Here is a 24,131-nt window from a genome sequence, read left to right as displayed (position 1 = left end):
TCCACAGGCCCTCGGGCACTGACTGTGGAGGCAGAGGTTGAGAGGAAAAACCTTACAGACAGACCAGAGAATCCACTGTTGTCCTGAGTATCCTCTTCCCCTCTTCCCAGCGTGCAAAAGCCCGGCTTCAGAACCCCACCCGACTATTGTGCTTATGACTCATCACAGAAATATTTCCCCCGTGGGAGGTCAGATTGGATTTTGAAAGAGAACCCGACATTAAGCAATCCTGCAACCCGAACGCTCTACCTTGTCATTAAAACCAACCAACCCCAGCAGATTGCAGAAACAAAGGAGGAGACGGTGTCTGTTGTAGCAACCAGATAAAAACTGAAAGGCTCTCCAGGAACCAAGAGGGCATTACTTAGGTTCTCTGGCACACAAAATGTGGCAAGGTGAAAACCAAACTGAAAACACGCTCGCTCTTTTATAAAGAACTGCATTTAGGCAGAGGTAAGCAGAAATAAACGGTTCCTAGTAAAAAAAAAAGCTGTTCAGAATCTCACGCAGCAAAAAGGCCTGGATCTTTGAGTGCCTGAAATGCGAGAGGGAAGGTCTGATGCGTCAGCCTCCGTGTGTAACTGGGCAAAAACGCTGCCCTGCTTGGGCAGAAGCTTTTCTGTTCAGCGACATCAAGGCTGCCCTGCACCTCCCCGCCTCCCCTTGGACCAACCTCAACGTCCCCCCGTTGGTCTTGCCCGGGGCACGAGCGCTACACAATGGCGACCACGCAACCACAGACTCCAACGCTGATTTGTTTGGGCTGCAAAGCAAGCTGGAGGACAACGTGCGTATGAGCAAAGCCCAAGCGAAATTCAAATCCACATTCCACAAAAACAAATTCAGAAATGAGCCACGGGGGTATTTTAAATGCATTTTAAAAAGACAAAGACACCCACGGCCAACGTGAGTAATCTGCTTTGACCTGTGAAAAAGGCAAAAAAGAAAAAAAATTAGTGCGATTTATGCTTCTGGTGATGGCACGTGCCCGAGGAACGATGGCTGTGCCTTGGGAGACCCTTAACGAATTGGAGAACTTTAAAAACAACATTTAAGTTTAAAAGCAGCTTGTGGTTGTGGTCAAGGCTCTTTTCCTGACATGAGTGCAATCTGCAGAAAGGGGCCATTTCAAAGGGAAGGTCGAACAGAGATCTGTCCCCCCACACTGCTCCCCCCTGCCGAAAAGAGTAGAACTGCTTAAATGCAACTGTCCATTTCAAAGGAAGGCTACAGAGGGCTCGGCTTTCACCCAGGAATGTTACTGGGGACAACAGCAATGCAAAATCAGTTCGGATTCGCCGCTCTCACTCCCAAGTTGCTTCAGGGCACTTTTGACATCGGAGAAACCCGTCCAATGCACCTCTTAGGGACAGTTACAGCAAGAGCGCACTGCCCAGCCGCCTGGTCTGCTGGAGCTGCCCACCGCATTCTTCGTTTGCTGGTGAAGAAGCTTTTTTGCTGAGGCAAGACCTGCCGTTCCTCTGCAGGATTAAGTCATGTGGGCTTTGCTTGTGCGCGTCTTTTTCCAGAATTTCCAGTTTCGGCCCCGATTTGCTGCCCCGGAGCTCTTTCTCTTTGCCTTGTTCTGCGCAGCCCCACGCCTCTTTCTGAAAGGCTCAGCTGGCGGGCAGCCGCCCGTGGCTTCCATGGAAACTGGCCCTCGGTGGCTGGGTGTGCCGGGGGAAGCTCTGGCCCCACTCATCTAGGAGTCAGAAGGGGGTGGGGGGAGGAAGAGGAAGAGGAAGCAGCTTCAACATGAGCAACGGGAGGCCTCGGCCAGAACCAGCTGCAATTTAGCCACCCTGAAACCCAGGGAAAACGCTTCCTTCTTGCTGTTGAACTCCCAAACGAAAACCATCAACCCTGGAGTAAGTTAAGATTCTATGCACAGTGACCATACACCCTTTATTATAAAGAACAGCCCTTTATTTCAGAAAGCTGCCCTTTAGATTTACTTAATTGAATTAATTTCTTGGTTTTGTTCCCGAATTTTCCTTTGTAAAGCAAAGTTATAGACATCTCTTTCTCTCTCTCTCTCTCTCCCCTTCCCTCCTTGCGAACCTCTTTCAGAATTGCCCCCCCTGCCGGCTTTCAGGTTTGTCCTTTATTTTTTCCAAGAAAACAGGGTCACTGAAATTATAGGGCAGGTTGCTTGGAAGGAGCTAGGCAGGGCCGCGAGGGTTTCGGCATGGCTAGGGCTCCCTGATCTCCATTCTGCACCTCTAGAAGTGCTCCCTCTGCTCTGTTGGCAGAACTTCTGACCAACGTCCTCCAGATGGCATCTAGGATTACTCTGAAGGGAGATAAATCTAGTCTAATGCTTTGATGCAGCTGCAGAACAATAACGCTGCTAGCTTGTACACACTGACCCATTACTAAGTTCTTATCATCGCTTTAGACCGTTGCTGCTCGTGCCTGACGACTACAAAACGAGAAAAAGACTCTTCCCAAACTATCCTAAGTTTGTAAAACCCGCCAGCTGGCCTTCCACCTTAGAACCCCTCTCACCTTCGCGTCCTTGGGGTTCTCGGCCGGCTTCGGGGGGAAAGTGCAGGGGACGCGGCCTTGAGCAAAGTGATGCGGCAGAGGGATCTCGGGATCGAGCGGGACCCACGGGACAGAGAGGACCACCGGGGCAGGAGGCAGGTCGGCGTGAGCAGCGTGCAGGCTGTACGTCGCCCGAGTGGCGTTTCCACCGGAGCTCTTGTAGATGGTCACGGACGAGTCTCCCGCCGGGTGAGCCAAGAGGTAAGAGCCCTCCTGCAAGCTGACCACACGATTAGAGCCGTTACAAGCTGATGCCAAATCAGGCTGCTCCCTCTGACTCTGAAGCTGTTGGGCGCGAGCTGCGCCCTTCGCCCCTTGCAACCGACATCCGGCTTGGACGGTTTCTGCTGGGATTTCTGATCGCGGCTGCTGAACTTGCCTGGTTCAGCCCAATAAGGAGCGAATCAAACTAAGCAGAGACAGGAAGCTGGGAAGACACTGTATTCTTTCCGTGCATTTCTTGGAGGCCACAAAAGTTACTAAATCTGATTCAAGGGACATGCACGCAAGACTATCACCGGCTAAACTAGAGGCTTTAAAAGACACTCACGGTGGCTCCTAGGCAGAGCGCATGGCCCTCCTCTCCAGGCCCCACGAAGCAAGCCCATTTTGGCCAGGAGGGCAGCCAGGGTCAAAATGGGTTGCCAGGGTCTGCTGTGGCTGTGATTCTCCATTCAGACGTTTATTGGATGACTTTCGGCGCATGGCACGTATCATGGAAGGCTGCACACTGCACCAGGTGTGTCTGCTTTCACTTTAAGCCAAAGTTGGCAGAAAAGTTAATGGAGTGGAGCAGCATATGAACGTGCCCAACGATGATCCAGAATAGATTGAGATCCCCCCCCCTTACCCCAGATCCTCCTTTGGGAGTGTTCACTATGAGCTTCCCAGATTCTTGAGTTCTGGGTGCCCTTTGCTCTCCTTATTTCAAATCATGTGTTAAGCACGCAACACAAAGGAAGAGAAGGGAAACAAAGCCGCGTACATACCCAGTCACTTTCTTCAAGATGTTCTCGAGAATATTTAATGAATTGGCTGGCCTGTACGGGGAGGTGAACATTCAGAAGCAACAAAATAAATACGGGGAAGTTAATGCATTGTGAAAATTAAAGCCCTGTAATCACTGTTCAAGAAACAGACAGACACACAGGAACTTGAAGAATTTCTGAATTCCGACGGAGCTGTCTTTCTTGAGTCACCCAGAGCCAGGCTGGTGAGACATCAGGCCTGATCAGCCGTTCATCTTACATTATTTTACATCCTTTCCAGGCAGCTGCTAGTGTGCGGACAACTGTGAGACCTGGCATTCGACAGGAAGTTCGACGTCCTGAGAGTCTCAACTGTCAGTCCTATCTAGGGGCAAGGGTTTCTAAACCTCATGATTCAAAAGAGAGTTTGAGAAACGCCTGGACTGTGTCAGCTGTCATTCCAGAAAACGATCAAGGAACAACGGCTTTGGGGAGGCTTCTATGATCTGAGTATCTCTTCTGTAAAGGAAAAGGTCAGATGGTAAAAGGCCTTCCTCAAACTAATATTAGCTCAGGATGCTGGGCAGAGAATCCAAATAATAGTAGCTCATTTATGGATCAAATTTCTCTCTAAACAATCAGCCAACCAAAAACTAACAGAGAGTTGAGTACTTGTGGACTAAACAGAACCCACACATACTCAACAAACAAGGTCCACAAAGAACACAACTATATTGATTTAATTTAATTGTACTATATTGAGCCCACAATTTATACTGCATTTGCTGAAAGAAATTATTGAAATGTGGAAAGAGGAACCAGCTGTTAGGGAACCCCCGTTAGAGGAAGTGACTTACTTAAATGTGCCAAATCGTTTTCTCAAAGCCTCCCCGGTCAGGCGCTCCAGCAGAAAGAGTTGTGAAGTCAGGGCGTCGATGTGACCTAAAGGAGGGGACACCACCAGGTAGGTTCAAAATGGAAAGGAAGAAACGCCGAAGCAGGAGACACCACAGTCTGGACTAAAATGAGATGACGACACCATCAGAACTTGAAACAAAGGGGAAGTCAGATTTAATTCTGAGGCTCAGCACACCTATCATCCTAACACAGCGTTTCTCAACCTTGGCAACTTGAAGATGTGTGGACTTCAACTCCCAGAATTCCCCAGCCAGCCTTCCTGGCTGGGGAATTCTGGGAGTTGAAGTCCATACATCTTCAAGCTGCCAAGGTTGAGAAACACTGGCCTAACCTATCAGTTTGCTCTATCGCAGAAACCCAGCCATTGCGGTTTCTCCAATAAACCATGGTTTAAGATAATGCATACACCAGACCAGAAAGTTCCTCTGAACTTCAGCCGGTGCAACCAACCAAATGCCAATTTCTCAACAACAGCATGGAATTAGTCACACTGCTTGGACAGTTTATTACTGTCGCTTTTGAACTTCAGTCCCTCGGAGTGAGATTTCCATAGGAGCCACCAGGTCAGAGTGACAGAGATAGCATCGGCTACCTTGAGACAAAATGTCTATAATGGTGTGAATTACATTCATATCATCTGTCTTCTGTTTGATTCTACAGATCTGCCAAGTTCTGTAGATACAGAATCACCGTATTTTCCAGGAATCCTTCCAGAACCTTTAGTTTCCAAGATGGACCAACGTAATGAATCTTCCCACTGAATTTCCATCCTGTCACTGAACAATCTTGTGAGCTCTTCTGCCCGCGGCTTGCCTTGCTCCCCTCTGCCCCAGGGTGCTATGGCCATAGCTAAACAGTAAAGGAGCCAGAGCAGCCATGATATAGTTTAAGCTGCAGCCAATGAGTGTGACTTGAAGTGAATGTACTTTCTATTGCACTGTGCAGTCAGTTGCATAAAACAATTTGCAGAAAGGAAATCGTATTGCACTTTGCGTAGAGGTAAAAAAACAAAAACTTGAAATTCACTGACCCACTGTGAATGAACTGTTGGAATGTAACAAACTTTCTGTCCACAGTCGACATACTTCATCTTCAGTTAACGTTTCTACTCCGTAGAAGGCCTGGTATTCTAACTTTGGCAACACGTAAACTGGAAAGTGCTAGAAAACAAACGCATGAAGTTAAACAAAAGCTCTTTCTCTTCAACGTGTTTTCAGTCTGCGTATTTACTGGAAAATCAAAACATAAACTTGATCTGTTGCTAGGGCTGGCCTTCTCTGAGATTAGCTATGTAGACCGACAAGAAAGCAGTGATCTTTACAAGAATTATTGTTTATTGAGAATAGAAAATTCACGCGTCTGAGTTATACTATTAGTGACCACCGAGAAACGTTCTTCCTGAGCCAATTTCTGTTATTTTCTATTCTCCAGAAAGCAGATGACGCTGCCACGTACAGTTCATTTATGAAGCTGAAACTGGGCTGAACAGTGTGATTCTGCTGTTTCAAAAAGCGCAGCCACCAGGGGCAAAGTGCAGCGTGCCAGCGTGTGTCCCCATCACAAATCGCTTCCCAGTCATGGCTTCCTGGTTTGGCACACCTACAGTTCTGGGGTGGGGGTGAGGGGGCACAGTTACGGGTGTAGCTCTTCCAGTGAACAGGTGACTCACCAGGACTGTCTGCAGGCCTCTGCCGTGGCCAATCTCTTTTCTCCCTGCTCAAAAAGCAATGGCTCTTTTCTAGGTCTGCTTGAAGAAATGTTGGGCATGACTCTGGATGCCAAGGCGCCCTCAGACCATCAAAATACGAGCCCAACATTTCACACACGTAAAACAACTAACCAGGAGGGTCCGCAGGGTCTGGTCCCAACAGCCAGGATGGCGGCTGCCACGGTGCAGTTGCTGTCACACATAAAAGACAGACGGAACTTCAACCGCGCTGTCGCAGGTGCCATCTTGGCTGTGTGGACTGTACCCCGCAGACTCCCTGCATTTAACCTATTCTAAGCTACTCGACAAATCTTAAAGCGTTAAAAGGAGAGTCAATCCCTGCAGACAGGGCTGCAATCTGAGAGAAAGGAGAAAAAGGAAATCGGGAGAGAAGCGAACCCTTTGCTAGCTGGTTTCTCTCTCACCTCCAAATTCTTCCTGAGTAACAAAGGGGTTAACATCTCTAGAGCGGCAGACAGACATCTACGATTTCATATATTTCACCTGACCGGACAGGAGTTCTGAGGCTCAAGCTGCCCGAAACATCAAACGACACGAGGCACGAACCTCCTACATGAGCCTCCGAAAACTGCTAAAGGTTTCACGGATGAGCACGTGCAAGGTCAAAGATATAATTCTAGCAGATACTACTCACCCTGGGAACAGATTGATAAGACTACAGTGGCAAATAGTGACCAAGAACCAAAGCCATTCACCCCTATTTCTTGCAGACTCAGGAGAGACTTAAGAATTTAGCTCTGCAATGCTGCCATCTTTAGGAATCCAGAGAAAAAGGAGATGATGAATCCTAGAATACAGCCCTGCAAACTCAGTTTAAAAGAGAATCAATATTGCAAATCTGCTGCAAAGAATTCTATCTCTCCTAAATGTATGGCTTATGAACTCTCACCCTCACATTTAGTCCACTGGAAGAAACGGGGCGCGTACGGATGACCGTAAGCCTAATGACCACAGCAGGAATCAACTGTTGGATTTTAACTCGAGAACTGCCGGGTTCTCCCTGCATCTTCCATATACGTAAAATATTACTAACTGGTCTGGAAAAGCAAGGCTGTGTTTGCCAGTACTTGAGTAACTTCCCAGTGTGAATTAGAGAGAGAGGATCTAGGGCAGAACCGGATTGATTCGCAGTATCTTTATGGAAATGTTGACCACGTGTCCTAGACTCCACTTTGTAGTCATCTGAGCACTGAGCTCTTTTCAAAGCTGCCCTGTGGTGAACAGGCTGCCCTCATTTAATCTGATGAGTTTAGGGCCCTGACCCAGTTAGCCCTTCACAAGGGCTGAAGACCTGCCTGCTTCCCCAGAGTTTGGGCCAGGAAGTTAGGTGAGCTCGGTTGCTGTTGATGTGTTTCTCTATGAATGGGGAGGTTATTCTATCCCTGAGCACCAGGGATTATACGCTGTGGTTTCTGCATTTTAATCCTTGTACGCTGCCCAGAGTATGCTCTATAAATGATATAAATAAACGAAATTAATTTGTTAATTAAATCTGGAAATTAAGTAGGTGCGAATAAACTTTCTGTTCTGGGCCCATCTAGACTAAGTCCTGAGTTTAAGATCACTCTAAAGAGAAAAGTCTGAATCAGCTAGCTGCTGAACGAGCAGGCAACATGGGAACTGGCTGAAATATAAATTCAAAAAAGCATCATACACCCCCAGGGAGCCATACTCCACCCCGCAAGAGAACTTACCCTCCTGAATTTCGCCTTCTTCTGATGCGGTCTTAACTCGACTTTCTGTATGGTGGTGCGCACCAACAGCAGCATGTCCTCCAAGCTGAACAATTTGTAGACCAGGTTGCCATGCTGAGGAGGTTCATAGTCTGCCCCATCTTCAACTGCATCCCACAGCACCCCTTTCAGGAAAGACAGGGGGAGCACGGTCATACTGCCTTTTCTCCCACTTCACAGCTGCTTCACCCATTAAAGATATTTTTTCTCCCCAACGTGAAATTTCTACAGATTCCGAACAAAGAATGTTCTAAGGAACTGCGCGCACACACACCTGAAATGTTTACAGCTTTCCTCAGGGTGGTAGCCTGGCTCCCATCCAAAAACCTACCTTTCTGAGGCCCCTGGTAACAGGAGGCCCAGGTGAACTTGGAGGAGTTCCCTGTATTCATTAAAGTATTTTGTCCAGGCTCCACAGCTGAAGAAGATGCCAAGGGGGTGGAATGGGAATCCCCCTGGCTTTGGGTAGGATTCAAACTCCTTTCACTGGTTATCTGCAGCTGCCCCTGACAATTTGGAGAAGGGGGCTTTAGGAGTTCAGTTTGCATTTTCAAAATCTGCCCCACGGGATCAATTTTTTGGGACAATCGTCGACGAAGTTTGCAGGGAGCATTTGTTTCCTGGATGTCTGAAGAATCGGCTGGCTTTCCTGACAGGGCCTGGCCGGGGCTGGGCGAAGGAGGGGCAAATCCTTCTGGGCTGTGGTCAGAAGTGACCACACAAGATTCAGGCACAATGCCAGTTTCACATTCTGCGTCGATGATCAAAGGTTCTTCATCAGCGTCACTGCAGCAGGACGGGGCAGGCGATCTGTCGTCTTCAGCTGCGCCAGTTCCTCCACTGATATTATTTTTATCTGAAGAAGTGATCAAGGTATCATGTCCCAGGTTTTTTTCTTTGGCCAAAGCAACACTTCCACCATCTGAGTCAGTTTCCATCGGCTTAAAACCTTTACCTGATGAGTTTTCCTCCCTATCCCAATCTGGGAGATCACTCCCCAAGGGTGAGGTCTTCCCGCTACTAAAAGCTGTTCTCTGTTCCTTTGCTCTGCTCTTTCCTTCACCAGCACTACTGTTCACGGCCCACTCGGACTCCTTTTCCATTTTCAGATACTCCGACAAGACTGCAGACAATCCGGCTGGCTTTGCTGGAGCAATCTCAGCTTGAGAGGCAAAGCTTTCAAGTTCTGTGACGTCCGTGTCAAAGTCCAGATCTGCAGAAACGGATTCTTGCATTGGTCTGCCTTGGCACGCTTTAAGCTCTGCTCCTGGCTGGAAGAGAAAAACGAAAGTGGTGAAACAGTCTGGATTCACACATTGCATCGTTTTCACCACGACATTGAGCAAGCTACTGTGATTCACTATAATATTTATCCCTGGAATTCCATGGTGTATTCTCTGCAAAAGGCCACCAAACTGAATAGGTTAACCCTGCTTAACCGTTTTCGACACCAGCAGGCAAGCTGGAGCGGCTAAGTTGAGACGAATGGCTAACTTAGGAGAAAGGGACGTGAGGGGAGGAAGACACAGTATAAAATTCTGCACTATGGTTCATCCTGTTACATTACTAGAACCCGACGGGATCATCTAACGAAGCTGACTGATGGGTGGTTTCACCGAGACAAAGGCAGTCTGTGAAATACACTACTCCGAGGGACGGTGGCGGCTACCAACTTCAGAAGGTTTAAAATGAGTAAATCCAGGGAGAATAAAGCTGTCAGTGGTTATGCTCTTCTTTGTGGGCCTAGGAAGACCGGTTGTTTCAAGAGGAGGATTTCGCCCGGCCTGCCGAGTTCACAGAGTTGTGTGAATAGTTAGTCCAGATCCAAACTCCTGGACAAGAGAGTGTTGCTCTGACCCAACACAGCTCCTGGAAGGCTCCAACTGCCCAAGCTTCTTATCCCATGATATTTATGGGATAAGACAATTCCCTCTTTCGGTTCCTTTTAGCCCCTAAAACAAACAAACCAAGAGAACGAAAACTCACCAGCTCTTCTGATGGCTTGTCTAGTATTACAGCCCGGGCTACGACACTAGATTGCTTTGTCATGTGAACATCTGCCAGGAATTCGTGAAAAACCTGGTTCTTTTCTCTCACGGTCATCTCCTTCTTAGGGAGAGGAGGGTCAATGTAGGCCACTTTGACTGGTTTGAGACCTTTGAAGGAAAAAGCGGATTTTCATTTTTCAAGAGCAACAGATAATTATAAGCTAAACATGGAAGTACAAGAAATAAAATTTCCCACACAATAAGAACCGGATTCACTTTCCCAAACCTTTTTTACCATTATTAGTTGGGAGGGAATAAATAGACCATAAACAATAAGCAATAAATAGAGGTTGTTTTAATCACCAGGGAGAGCATTTCAATGTAAAATACATGGCAGAATAATAAGCTAGAATGAACTAACGATACTCTCCAGACACAGTTAATGTTCAAAATCAAAAAGAAATTGCGAAGCCATCTATTGTTTATTTTTCCTGCTCAGTTTCCTGTTCTTTGCTATCCCATTATCAACAAACATTTTGTACTAAAAAGAAACTACATTTGTTTGTTTTTCCAGAAAAGTACAACACTTTTCAGTTCAGCAGGACTCACTTTCCGTAAATTGGACTGATTCGCCCATAAGCCCAAGCTATTTGGCTCATCATAAAGTTCTGGTGATGTGGTTCATCCTCAGTTAGGAATGACTTGCCTAACCCAGCATTAGAATAGTGTTAAGACCAACTCTACCCTAAAATGAGAAAAAGGAAACCTACCCGCAAGAGAAACTATTTTTACCGAAACAGGAAGTTCCCACTGCTGCTTATAATCCAGACCGTGATTGTTCAAGAGAGTATAGAGGGATTCACCGGTCAGCACCACCTGAGGACAGTATTTTGCAGCCAGTTTTTCAGCATTTGGGTCAGTGCTAACATCCTTAAAAAAAATGGAAACAGTGAGATAATAAATTGTACATTACACTGAACAAAATGACATTATTACACCATTAAGGTTGAACTTTTAAAAGGTGATTCAAAGAATTAGCTAATGTCCCAGAAGTATTTTTAGCACACATGCTTAGAAGCAAAGATTATTATTTACATATCTGTGCCCTGCAGTATCTAAAGTTCCTCTGTGCCGGGCATAATCTATTGTAAGTAGTAAAACGCCAAGTTCCAAGGTCCCATATTCCTGATGAAAATCTGCCCTCCTGCTACATACAAATATTTAAGTCTTACATATACATGGGTGTGTGTGTTTGTGTGTACATAATTATAGATAAGATAATTTATATCTTAAATTATGGTGGTTATATTTGACCCTGGAACAATGCTTACATCTGTTATTTGATGCCCAAGTATCTCTTGGAATTGCCCTTAAATCAAGATCTGCAGCAACTTTTTTTTAGAGCTGAGAACATAATGAATTTTTGCATTTTTCTTCTGAACTAAAACCATGGCAAGCTCTGATATTTCTAAAGATAGGACATTTCTGAGTTTGCTGAGCTCAGTTTAAAATAAAATGTAACCAATTCTTAAATGAACCAACAGCAAATGCTGGTTTAGTCCACAGCTACAATTTCTGCCTCGTCCATAGCAGAATGTGAAGATGCTGAAATCCACTAAGTCCTTCTCCCGACCAGTTCAGAGGAAGAGAAAGAAGAGACTGACAACTCAAGCTCACGCCTGCTTACGGCTCATTCACACGGAGCCGACGCGTGTTCCTACGTGAAGCGTTTCTTTCTGCCCACTTTTTTACAGAATTGCTTCAAAAACTCACTGCATACACCCCAGTGAGAATTCTGAATGACAAGGGGAGCTATTACGGTTGAGAAGAAAATACGACAGCCATTGAGATAATCTACAGAGAACGGTTAACGCCCAAGTGGGATTAAAATGGAGCGACGCGCATGGCCTCCGATCTTCTTGCCGCGCCTGATTGCATCCTTGCCGTGTGCAGCCTGGCAGCTCGGTCCCTTGGAGTGCCACAGTCTAATTCACGCTTAGGTTGATCAGCAGGTAAAAGAATTGACGCAGGTAGTTTTGGAAAGTACCGCTTCACAAGGTGCGCTGTTCCCTTGGAAGAAAGAAAATAATTTCAAAAATGCCACGCCTTCGCTGAAACAGCTGCCAAAGGAAGAAGCCACTTAAGCCTGCTTCTTGGCCGAGCCCGGAGAGTTAGAGGGACAATTCCCAGTATCTCCAAGCAGGGCTGGAAATCCTTCTTCCTTGATAAAAGGGAGGACCAGGTCTGGGTTGCAGTCAACCACTACAGCAGGGTTCCTCAACCTTGGCAACTTTAAGACGGGTGGACTTCAACTCCCAGAATTTCCCAGCCAGCCTTGCTGGCTGGGGAATTCTGGGAGTTGAAGTCCACCCGTCTTAAAGTTGCCAAGGTTGAGGAACCCTGCACTAGAAGACAGCAAGGGGCTTGTTTCTGCTCCCATCTGGATTTCTACAGCCTGGATCAGTATTCCCCCAGAAGATAGGACATCGAGGTAGGAGCATATCCTGAGGAGCTTACCAAGGCAAGAAGACTTTTTTCAAACTTCAGGGTCAGCTCTCTGCTAAACCGTCCTCCCAGGATGCTGGTAACTTCATGCAGAGAATACCATTCAGGACACCTCTTCACGTAACCAATGCGAGCTCTCAAAAAATCCTCAGAGGGAAGAGAAAGGAAGGACCTCATATTCTTCAAACGTGCCTTGGAATACTTAATTCTCTCGAACATGAAAGAGCTTCGGCACAACATATTTCTGTTTTTTTTTAAAATTAACCTAACAATTTACCATTATTTTGAAAATAAAAGTTCGTCACACCTTTGGGAATAAAAAAAAAAAAGGACTAAGAGAGAACAGCTTTGAGGAAATCTCAGCAGGTGGCAACTCCCCAACCTTGTTGATCATGGAAAACCTGATTTAGGCCTGGGAGCTTACGTGGATGGAAGGCCACCAGGGGATCCTAGGACGGGGGACTATACTGGGAAGCTACTTTGACATTACTGCCAAGAAAGCAACAGGGACGTGTCCATGAAGTCACCGGGAGTCAAGCTTGACTTGAAGGCAACTTTGCAACTATTCACCCAAATAAATATTTGGAATATGCACCTCTTGAGAACTGAAAGAGCAGCTCGTTTCTTCTCAAGTGGCTATCAGTTTTAGAAGCAGAGGGGCTCTCTATTCCTGGATAAGGTAGCAGAGCCATCTTTTAATATTACCTTGGTATAAACTAATGCGTCTTCAGAGATGTCACTGTAATCTTTAGAACAACTTCTAGCAGCATTCTGGGCAAATTTCAAGAATTCTGCTACTTCTTTGCTCACAAATTCCTTCATTTGCTGAAACAAATGTAACAACAGTAATTTTAAAACCATCATTCTTTTAGAAGTCACTATTATCAGTTTTCTGGATCCAATAAGTTTTAAAACCATGAACAGAGCCGGATCAAAAGCAAAGTTCGTCTGAAGCCACAGACTGGTAGCCTCTTTTTCAACATCCTTTAGTGGCATGGGTGAAAATTGCCAGATCTAAGCAGCAATTGACTTTTCACCACTGAAACCACAGCTTGTCCAAAGACCCCAGACTTCAGGGGTGGAAGACACAGGCTCGAATCCCACAAGGAAAAACACGAGGAAGTTTTTTAGGTTGAGAGAAGGGTAGGAAAGGAAGGGGGAACGAGGAAGGCAGAAGGTGAATCTTCTGGGTGGCACAGCTCTCTATGACACAGCTCCCTACATTCGTAGGACTATAGTAAAGCTGGTTCCAAGCGCCAGAATTTCTACCAACCACCTCTTGCCCGCGCCTAGTCCGCGTAAACAATCTGTTCATCTCCGCAGTACACTAGAAAAATAAAGAAGCAGAGCACTTACCAGATATTGTGCGTAATTTCTTTGCCGCGACCAGGGCAAGAGGCTGGGATCAGCATTTAAATATTCAGACAAAAGAAATAAGTATCTCCTTTGCTCTTTCTCAGACAAGCTAGAAACATAAGGGTAGGGGACCCTTGGCTCCTGACAAGGCGCCACGGAAGGCTCCGCTTTAACTGTGGTCTGTTGCCCAGGCTGCTGCTTTTCTTGCCTGGAGGTTGACGCACCAGCCTTGGTCTCTGCATGCCTGAAACCAACAGAGCCATCTTCAGCTGTAGGGAAACTGTCCCAATTCCCATTCAACCAGGAGCATGCTGCACACACAGTTCTGACGCTTACTTTTTTTTTATTCTGGCCAAAACGGATAAGGAGCCTTCGGGTTTACTCCCCCAACCCCCAACATGAAAGAGAACATTTAAAACTTTACTTTGAAAGAAAAATACATGGGGTGGTGTTTTGGTTATAGATGTTAACCGTTGATTGTGATAATCCTTTTCACTCCCTTTTTTTGCCTTTGAAACCTCTCCTACGTGGTAAGAGTGAATTTGTATTCCTGTTCTCAGACAAGAACGCTGCGTTCAGTACAAATTACTTGAATGAAACAGTGCTGACCCTGTGCTCCTTTAGGAGCAGGCACAAATCATATATAAAGTCATTTTCTTTCAGCAGCCCAAACCATTTCCCATCATTCTTAAAACCCTTTTCAGCTTTGTACATAGCACATCTTAATGCATGATGGGGTGCTGCTGGGGAAAAAAAACCTTCTAAAGCCCCTGTGATTGCACAGAATTTGCTTTATGGTTCTTTGGATCCTGCACACATCCCCAGGAACCTTGAATGGTTGCACGAACCACAACCCCGTGTCCTCAAAGCACAATGGCTTGCGCTGCACTTAAGTGTGTCGGACAAGCGTGGTTAAGTCATGAGCATATTTTGGATTAACTAAACCAAGTGTTAACTGCTGATCTAGTAGAAAAGACAGACTTGAATTACCTCCCAGGAAAAGGTCTCAGCAGTATCATCTCTACCGCTCTTAATAACACGACACAGCTGTCTCTCAGAATGAGAGAACGTGTCCATCCTTGTGGCACAAACTGGCAAATTTAATTAAGCTGCTCTCCCAACAAGATGCTGACTCAGGCAGGCCCGATGCAGGAATGTCAAGTGATTTGAGCAGCTGAAATTAGCTCCGTTGGATGGAGAAGGGGAGAGGAGCCCATCAGGAGATGTTGGCAGCATGCGGCTGGCAAAGCCCGCAGCAGAAAGAAAGGCAAAGTCGCCTTCCCTGCCTCCTTTCCTCTGCATCCCCAGCTGGGTACTATTTAAAACACCCCTTTCTTCAAAGGAGAAAAGATCCTACGCGAAGGAGTCTGGTAGCACCTTTTCCGACAAATGCGTTTTGTTAAAAGGCGCGAGCTGACTTCATGAAATTTTACAGCTTTGAATCAAAGTGGTTAGTCAGAAAAGATGCTACCAGACCCCTCCTGATGTTGGGCTACCAGAGACCAACCTGACTCCTACCGCTAGAGAAGAGGAGGAACTCAATGTTTCGGGTGCCAATTCAGATCTTCTTGGCATTTCATCTGCCCTTTGATGCAGCAGCCTTTGCTCTCTGCCCTCCAAGCTTCTGCACCGAAGATGTTACCTGGCCGGGTAATGAAACGTCTGCAAGCAAACAACCAAGCTCAGAGAACCCCAAGGGCTCACAGTTCAACCCTCAGCTACACATCTTCACGTCTACTGGTTCCAAGCTTCGTCACTGCAAAGCATCAAGGAACCAATTCATGGGAAGAGCTACCTGGAACCACCTGCTCTTCAACCCCCACTCCAGGAAGAGCATATCCTTCATTTCATTCCTTGCCAGATGTCTTCCTACTCTAATTTTAATTATTGTCATTCATTTCGCACGGTTCATATTTTATTTTAGATGGTGATCCACCCTGGGATAAACTGAAAAAAGATGAAGAACAACAATGAACCAACTCTCTACTGAAGCTCAGACTGTTAGGAAAATGTGTCCGCTTTCCAAACTAGCATCAGATTGCTGGAGAAGAAGCAAACGGTTCCCACTTTTCATTTCCAAGGTAGATCTCAGCTGTAGATGCTATGATTGTTCTTCTCATGAGTTGCTCAGAAACACATCCTGCAGTAAAGGTTTGTCCCTGGCAATCTATTGGGTGCCCATCAATTTATTTAGAGGATAAAGACCTTCTGCCCTCCCTCGCTTCTAATGATTGGATTGGGGCCTCCGTCTGAAAAAGGGGAGCCTCCATCTCTCTGAGGAATTGCCGCATCTATTCAAATACACCTGCAATTAGGAAGGTTTTTCTCTACCATTCAGTCAGAACCTGCCTTCTTAAAGAGAAAGAATACAAGGAGATTCAGGTAGTCCTCGACTTATGATCACAATAGGGACCGGAAAATTCGTCGTTAAGCAGTGCGGTCGTTAAGCCAGGCGTCACATGACCGCACCCGATTTTTAGGGCACAAAGAAAGTAGCCATAGTACCACTCAATTCTCTTCCTGCTATGCTATTTTTTGAGCACTACAGTCCTATAATTTGTTTTATTATAGGTTTTTAATTGTATTTTAATGGTTGTTTTTAATAGTTTGGATTGTTTGGGTTTTTATTATTTGTGTGTGCCCCCCACCGTCACAAGTGTGAGATGGGCAGCTATATTAATTTAATAAGTAAATAACAAAATAATAAATAAATAAAATATATAGGTGGGCCCATCTTACTGTCTACCATAGCGTATTATGGTAAATGTGTTCAGAGCAAAATTTTTACTCCCCTCCCCCTCCCCAATGCACAACCCTGTTATGCTGGGAGACAGATGAAAGGCCTGGAATATTTGCCTGGAATAATCCTCACTCAACACAGATGAGAACACACATTGCTTTAAACTGTACCATGGTTTGTTTCTTTGTGGCTTAGTTTATGAGCGGTGAATTCAGCTTTTGTGGCACCTAAGCCATGATTTTTAGCTTCGTGTTATGCAACTGGGGCTCGAGACCACTGAACTATACTGCATAGTGAACAAACCACGGCTTAGCAGAAAGTGTGTCAACAAGACCTGCTTGGGAATAACTATGAATCAACTCCCACCATAATGATGGTAGAATTTAACTGTAATAATACTCTAGAGCAGTGTTTCTCAACCTTGGCGGCTTTAAGATGTGTGGACTTCAACTCCCAGAATTCCCCAGCCTTCCATGTTGAAGTCCACACATCTTAAAGCCGCCAAGGTTGAGAAACACTGCTCTAGACATATAGGACAGTATTGAAAGTACAGTGATACCTCGGGATACGAACGCCTCTGCTTGCGAATTTTTCGGGTTACGACCAGCTCTGGCCCCAAAAATTTACCTCGGTTTGCGAACTCCGCCTCGGGGTACGAGCCATTTTCCGCCCGTGCCACGTGGTCCGCGGCCATTTTCTGCCCGTGCCACGTGGTCCGCGGCCATTTTTCCGCCCGTGCCACGTGGTCAGCGGCTGTTTTTCTGGCCCTGCCGCGTGGTCCGCGGCCGTTTTCGCGCCGCGCCGGGCTGTTTTCGCGCCGCGCCGGGCCGGGCCGGGCCGTTTTCGCGCCGCGCCGGGCCGTTTTCACGCCGCGCCGCGCTGCACCCGGCCATTTTCACGCCGCACCACGCCGCGCCCGGCCGCTTTCCGTGTGGTCCGTGGACGCCAGAACGGATTAACGGTAATTACATTGAACCTTATGGGAAATTGCCTCGGGTTGCGACCAAATTCGGGCGGAGGGCGGAACGGATTAACCGGATTTACATTGAACCCTATGGGGAAATTTCCTTCGGGTTACGACCAACTCGGGATACGCCCAGAGTCACGGAACGGATTAAGTTCGTATCCCGAGGTACCACTGTAAAACATTGACAATACTCCAAGTAAAAATATATAAAATCAACCTATACTATCCTATCCTTTGCCAGGATGCAATTTCTAGTCACATTTGTTATAGGAAAGCATATACTAATACCTTTTCGATAATGACATTAGCTCGGAGAGGGTTGGAGCCAGAGAGTACTTCTCATAAAGTTCCCGTGAGAAATACACATCGTGACCATTTTGGGGTGGAATGTCCCTATGGTGTAAGAAAAAATCAACAGTCAAATCTATAACAGTATTAAAAGCAATCATCAAGGGCATGCTAAATTGAGATAGGTGAAGTTTGAACTTGAATACCGCCCCCCCCAGCTTATAAGCATATTACCTCTATCCATCAATAATTCAGAGTTTGCATTTTCAGGGGTTCCTTCCAAGGCAGTGGTTCTTCAACTGTGAGACCCCACTGCCCCTTTTCCCAGTCTTGAATAATGGCACTAACCTCCCCCGCCCCCAAAAAACCCAGACTCTGTTGTTTTACACAAGTGCCTTGGCAGCATCCGTGCCAAACTGGATCCTCGACTCAAAAACAAACGATTACAAATGGCTCTGTCACCCCCATGATGTGCCCAAATTACCCCCTTGGGTAACTACCCAGTTAATTAATTAATTACCCTTAGGGTAATCAGCCACAGTTTAAGAACCACAGTCTGAATGCACGCCAGGAGTTTAATAGAGTTTGCTAAATATTGTTATTTTAGGGCTGAGGATCATGGGCAAATAACGCACTTAAAGGTTGCCATCTTAAAATGCTTTATTTAAGAGGGGGAGTTTCCCACAGAGGACAAGAGGCGACAAATCCAGGGAAGACCCCAGGGAGGGAAGAGCACAACGCTTTGCTATTCGCCCTCCTGTCAGCCCCCAACTTTCCTTTCCCCCTTCGCTTCTTCGTGACTGATCAGACCTCCGGCTTTGTCCTCAGTTCTGGGGTACCAGAGAGTTTATTTTACGGCAAGGAACCGGCGCAGCAAGTGTGGCGTCTCTGCCTCCGTGCCGGACCCTCGCGGGGCTGCAGAAAGAGGAACGGACGAAGCGATTCTGGGCTCTAAACCTGGGGGCTGCCAGGGCAGCCTGGGCTGTTCGACTCACGGGGGTCACTGGCCAATGATCCTTGATTGATTGATTGATTGATTGATTGATATCCCATTTTTAGACTGCCCTACTCCAAAACAGACATTATATTAATATATATACACACACACACAACATATATGTGTGTGTGTGTATATATATATCATACACATATACAAAACACACTCATGTATAAATAAAACACATATGCAAATAAAAGATATATATATATATATATATATATATATATATATATACTTTTTATATATATACATTTTATATATATGTATGTATGTATGTTACTGTGTATTTAAAGAAATACACCCTCCCACATCACCCCAAAAAAGAGGGAAGAGCCAAGTCTTCAGAGCAGGACAATTAAATTATTTTAATTATAACGATAATTATAAACCACCTTACAGTATAATATAACCGACTGTTATAACTGGTCATTATAAACTAACCAGAAAGGGCTCGTGGTCTGTTTCCACCCCATCGGCGATGGGGCTGCGTGGGGGGCTGGGGAGGATGGGAACTATAGTCTCAGGCTACAGGGGAAGGCGGGGTGGGGATAATGGGAGCTGCAGTCCAGGACAGCCGGAAGCAGACTATGTCGAACTTGAATTATGCCCATTAAAAGAAAAAAAAAGTTTACTTGGGGGGTCCGCGTCCCCCTCCCCAAAAAAACGCATTAATGGGGCCGATGCAACAATTGTTTATTTTAAAAAGGCGCCCCTCCCTTCTGGCACGATCTGTTCCAGCCTCTGAGGCTCTCCAGAGCTGGGGATGGAGGAGCATTCTGTACATGCCCAGAGGCTCGCTTTCCTCCCCACCCTCTCGCACGTTCAGGGGTCCAGAGGGCACGTCCGGGCACAACCCTGTTCTGCTCCACCCCCCAGCGACCCCCGAGAACCCCCACCGGAGCCTCACTGACACGCTCACCAGCTCAGCGTCTTCCAACCGGTCGCCGCCATCGTGGCCGCCACCGCCATCTTAAGCCTGACCCGCCGCTTGCCTTGAACAGCCACGGCCGTCACCAAGCACCGCCCCGAACTCCCGGATCATCCAATCCCCGTGGCGAACCTCACCGCGAGGCACGGCCCGGGAAGCGAAGCGACCAATCAGAGGGTGGAAAGGGAGGACGCGTGAGGGGAACCCGGCGCCATCTTGCGTGAGGGCGAGAGCCCCGTCCCTTTCGCCCTTTCCGGAAGTGCAGGGCGTTTCCGTTGGAAAGCAGGGAGGCCTGGCTTTTCTTGCACTCAGAGTAATAAGTAGGGGGTTGCAGACTTAGAAGTAAATCTGAATATTTAGCACTAGCACCTTGGAAACAGCAAAAGAAATAAGGTTGCAATAACAATTCATAGCATCTTGATAGAAGTAACCTGGAGTTTCTCAACCTTGCCCCCTGGAAGATGGGTGGACTTCAACTCCCAGAATTCCCCAGCCAGCCATGCTGGCTGGGGAATTCTGGGAGTTGAAGTCCACCCATCTTCAAGTGGCCAAGGCTGAGAAACACTGACCAAGAGTCGATGCCAATAACAAAACTCACCTGACCCTGCTCCAGTCCTACACAAAAGTGGTCTCTGCCTTCATTTTGGGCTCTGCATGGTGAAGTTGTTCACATTGGGAAACTGAGTAAATAGAAGTGTGTTGCTTCATGAGATGTACCCTCTGCTGCCTCTCCAGTTCTCCCCAGGACAACCCTGTGGCTTAGATTGGGCTGAGAGCGAGGGACCAGCCCAAAGTTACCCCATGGGCCACACGGGTGAAAGTGGACCAGAACAGGGGTTCTCCAACGTTTTCAAGTCGGGGAACCCCTGATCAAGAGGCAAAGTGTTAGTGATTGACAGTGGGCTCAGTTTGAGTAGACTTTCCTCCTGCCCTTCGTTTCTTGTGAAGCCCCATCAAGTTCTCATGGTGGAAAACGGTTGGAAAAACCCTGGATTAGAACCTCACTTCGGTCTCTCCTACCATCGTCCAACCCCAGAGCCACTATGCTGTTCTGCCTGTGCATGGCATCGCTTCGACTTGGAGGAGGAACCGATGGGCTTAATTGTTCTTCTCTAGGTGCCGGTCCATCATTCAAATTGCACTAGGGATGAGCTGCTAAGCAAGGGTGTTTCAGAGAAGACCATCTCCTCATGCAGAATTGGAGAATATGCTATTACTCCATTAAGCAGGAAACAGCACCAGGACTAAACAATCCAGGAAGAAAGAATACCCCAATCAACAAACTATCAAGGAAGAAACCCCACCCCAACCAAGACTGACAAGGCTAGCGACCCGCAGACGTCACTCTTCCGTGCACTGATGATGTTACCTAGCCTGGTAAAGAAATGTCTGCAGGAAAACCACCAAGCTCAGAGAACATCAAGAACCCATCTAGATGTCTCCTAGTCATCTATGGAAGGATGGTGGTGGTGCGTACATTTGAAACCTATTGTATTTACGCAGGATGTGGTTCATATAGATTGGTCTTTCGGACACATTACGCGAAGACCCAGCTATCTGGAAAAGGCTCCAATGCGGGGAAAAGTGGAGGGAAAGAGGACGACCTGCAGCAAGCTAGAGGGACTCAGTTACAGTGGCGATGAGTGCACTGTTGGAAGACCTGAAGGACAGATCGTCATGGAGAAAAATTATCTATGTGGTTGCTAGGAGTCAAAAACGACTTGATAGGACTTAATCGATCAATCAATCAGAAGGGACTAGGAACTACAATAACTTCAGCCATGTGGCTTCCATTCCCTACGCCTGCAAGCATTCTCTTGCGCGCAGACGTGGTACGTGGGTTATTCCTGTAGGTGATGTATCTACTAGTAGCAGACAAGTTTAGAGCAGGGATAGGAAGAGATAAAACACGAATTTTGAGCAGCATCTTCTGCTCAGCGTGTGCACCCAAATGCCTGGAAGATGAGATGCGGAGATACGTAACAGTATTTCTTTCTCTACTTTACTGTGAACCTGATGGGAAGAAGGCAGGATCAGGTCAGTGATGGTCAATGATGCCGAGATGGAGGTGCTTCTCCTGAGGACATAGGCATTTGTTTTCTGGAAACTCTCCAAAGGCACTTAGCCCCAAAACTCCCAGATTTAGATGTCTGGGTTTTAAATCAGGGGCTTTGCTTGATCACCTGGGGCAATCCACGAAGGCACCCAGAACTCTTGAAGGGAAAAACGAAGACGACAACGGTTTCCATTAGAAGCTGAAGTTTTATTACAGGAGAACAGTACATAAAGCACATCTAAAATTGATGTGTTCAATGCACTTAATAAAGGTAATGTAATATTAAAGGTACAGTTCTAAGTACAATATAACAACATTCATATTAGAATGAAAATCAGAGTATTTAAAAGACAACATTAAATCTCTTATTTTTACAATTGTATTTACAAAATGAGTCAAAATACTTTATTCAGGATCAGGATAAAATTGCTGCGTCTAAGCTGTCAGGTGTAGGAGTGAATTCTAAAGAAAATCTGATTGCAGTGAAAAAATTAGGTCATAACAGGGCAAAGACCATTAGTATTGTTTTATTACAATATTATTTTTAATATTCATCTCAATGGCTTATACTTTGTTTATAACTAGAAAAATGGACTTATATATACTGTACACAGAAGACAACACATTTTTGCATGTCCAGTACAGATTTATGTCAATTTGTAGTTATTTACAGAAGACTGAGTAGGTCACTCAGTGAGGTTCGTGATGTTTATGTGCTTAATTCTCAGACCAATACATATTTATAATCAGCATTTATTATTTTTCAGACATTTAATAATATGAGAAACATTACTTGCACAAACTTGCATAATTTATAAAACAATGAAGCCCAAACAGTTAGGGATTGGTATAAAGTATGTGAAACATATATTACACAAATAAGAGATTCTCTGTTTAAAAAGTGACTTGAATCAATAAGGGAATGAGCAGTAATAATGGACTTGCATTTTTTAAGAAGATTGTATTTTTAAAAAACTTACTATCCCCAAAGCAATTGTATGTAAGCCTATTAAAATGTAGCCAGGGTGCAGATAAATTTTGATTTTTTCCCCAGAATAATGATTCATGTATTAAATCAAATACAGAAGCAGTGCAAGGAGCTGGGACTTTAATATTCACTATCCTCTATTATCAAAAAGAGTGGTAAACAAACAGCTTCTTAAATTCCTCAAAAATGTTTGCTAAAGATTTTATAATAGTACATAAAAGAGTCATAATAAATATTTCAAAGTTTAATTATTCCTCATTTTAGATATTTGATATCCATTAAGAATTTGTAAAATGAGACTGGCCCTAATTTTTTTTTTTTTTTTAAGTTGTAAATACTGTGTGGTGGCGGTCATTTTAAATGCCAAATTCTGTTCAGAATTAGATTGTGCCATTTGGGTGCATTTTTTAGTTTACACATCCCTACAGTTATCTAGACTTATAGCAAACGCAGGTTCCTAATCATGAGTGCGTACCCATGAGAGGAAGAAAAAGGAATTGATCAGCACCTTTATAACACTGGTTCATTTTTCTCTGTAGGCGTTGATTTATCAGGCAGTCATATTTACAGTGCACTCTTATGCATATCTACTCACAACTTACTCCCGGTAAGTTGAGTGGAACTTTTTCCTGAATAAATGAGGTTGCCAGTCTGCACTCGGTGCCCTATGAGAAAGCGCCAACTGATTCAGGAGGCAATAGCACCCGATCAAACTTACCTGGCCTTCGAAGCTATCAAGAGTAGGGCCTGGGTGGTATTTGGATGAGACCCCACCAGGGAGTTTCAGAGTGGTTGCCAGACTGAGAAGGTTTTTTTTAAAAAAAAAGAAACTAAAGAAGGCAGTGACAAAACATTTCCATGTGGTCAGCAAGAAATTGCCTGCACACATCCACAAGTTCTTGCCAGAAGTTGAATTTGGCTCAAGGGTCTTGAAGTCCTACTGAACTCAATAGGATTCCTACAGAGGATGTAGAAGACTTTCACGTGGTTCAAGTTTCCACAAGCCTGAGGTTCTAGTAAATGCCTGGAGCAGCTCTATTTTCTAATATTAGTGCAATATCCACATGACATCTTTTACTGCATTTACAGAGAATTCTCTAGCTCATAGAAAGGCGCAGGGCAGTTCTTCAACGTTTGGCTTAGAACCTCTGGATTTCAGTACCAGTTTGTGACGATCGTGGGCACGTTTGGACTGGCAGACCATGCTCCGCCAATGATGGTAGTATTTGGGGCTTGAGGTCACTCACTGAGAAAGCATGCCCAACCACTCAAAGTGTGTCCATGCCAATTGTCACATTGGCAGTCTCTAGGCCAATACACAAGAAGTCTTAGACATCTAGATTTTATTGGAGGACTAAGTTCATTCTGGTTAAACATGGGCTTTTTTGATATTACTGAGGGCATAACTCTTTGCTGCAAC

At 45.6% G+C, this 24,131-nt stretch overlaps 1 protein-coding gene across 3 annotated transcripts; it reads right to left on the bottom strand.

Moving 5' to 3' along the window:
• Window positions 1–478: 478 nt before the first annotated feature.
• On the bottom strand, window positions 479–19,743 carry ICE2 (interactor of little elongation complex ELL subunit 2). 3 transcript variants are annotated; one of them, XM_088148314.1, is made up of 15 exons: window positions 19,659–19,743; window positions 17,740–17,844; window positions 13,745–13,988; window positions 13,094–13,213; window positions 12,401–12,535; window positions 11,783–11,953; window positions 10,654–10,813; window positions 9,882–10,051; window positions 8,227–9,166; window positions 7,857–8,020; window positions 5,464–5,593; window positions 4,373–4,457; window positions 3,537–3,587; window positions 2,509–2,767; window positions 479–1,702 (listed from the first exon to the last, which is right to left on the bottom strand). In XM_088148314.1, exons 1-15 carry the CDS (start codon window positions 19,706–19,708, stop codon window positions 1,490–1,492), a joined length of 2,997 nt encoding a protein of 998 aa, XP_088004440.1. In that variant the 5' UTR covers window positions 19,709–19,743; the 3' UTR covers window positions 479–1,489. The 3 variants fall into 3 exon arrangements, with proteins under 3 accessions (XP_088004440.1, XP_088004439.1, XP_025024323.1); XM_088148313.1 differs by having other exon boundaries at window positions 11,828–11,953; XM_025168555.2 differs by lacking the exons at window positions 479–1,702; window positions 2,509–2,767; window positions 3,537–3,587 and having other exon boundaries at window positions 4,399–4,534; window positions 11,828–11,953.
• Window positions 19,744–24,131: the final 4,388 nt, after the last annotated feature.

Source organism: Python bivittatus, unplaced genomic scaffold (genome assembly GCF_059951505.1).
Source record: "Python bivittatus isolate LINGU-HERP-01145 unplaced genomic scaffold, Pbiv_v1 ctg000530_np1212, whole genome shotgun sequence".
Taxonomy (NCBI): domain Eukaryota; kingdom Metazoa; phylum Chordata; class Lepidosauria; order Squamata; family Pythonidae; genus Python; species Python bivittatus.
Note: the sequence above shows the minus strand (reverse complement) of the source record. Positions and strands in the feature narration are given on the sequence as shown.

Bases quoted from the DNA above. Each gene is read 5' to 3' on its own strand.
- ICE2 (XM_088148314.1), bottom strand. From the start codon at position 19,708: ATGGCGGTGGCGGCCACGATGGCGGCGACCGGTTGGAAGACGCTGAGC. The intron at 8,021-8,226 runs GTAGGTTTTTGG...CTTTCCTGAAAG, and splicing joins TTACCAGGGGCCTCAGAAAG to GGGTGCTGTGGGATGCAGTT. The intron at 5,594-7,856 runs GTAAGTTCTCTT...TTTGTTTTCTAG, and splicing joins AGAAGGCGAAATTCAGGAGG to CACTTTCCAGTTTACGTGTT.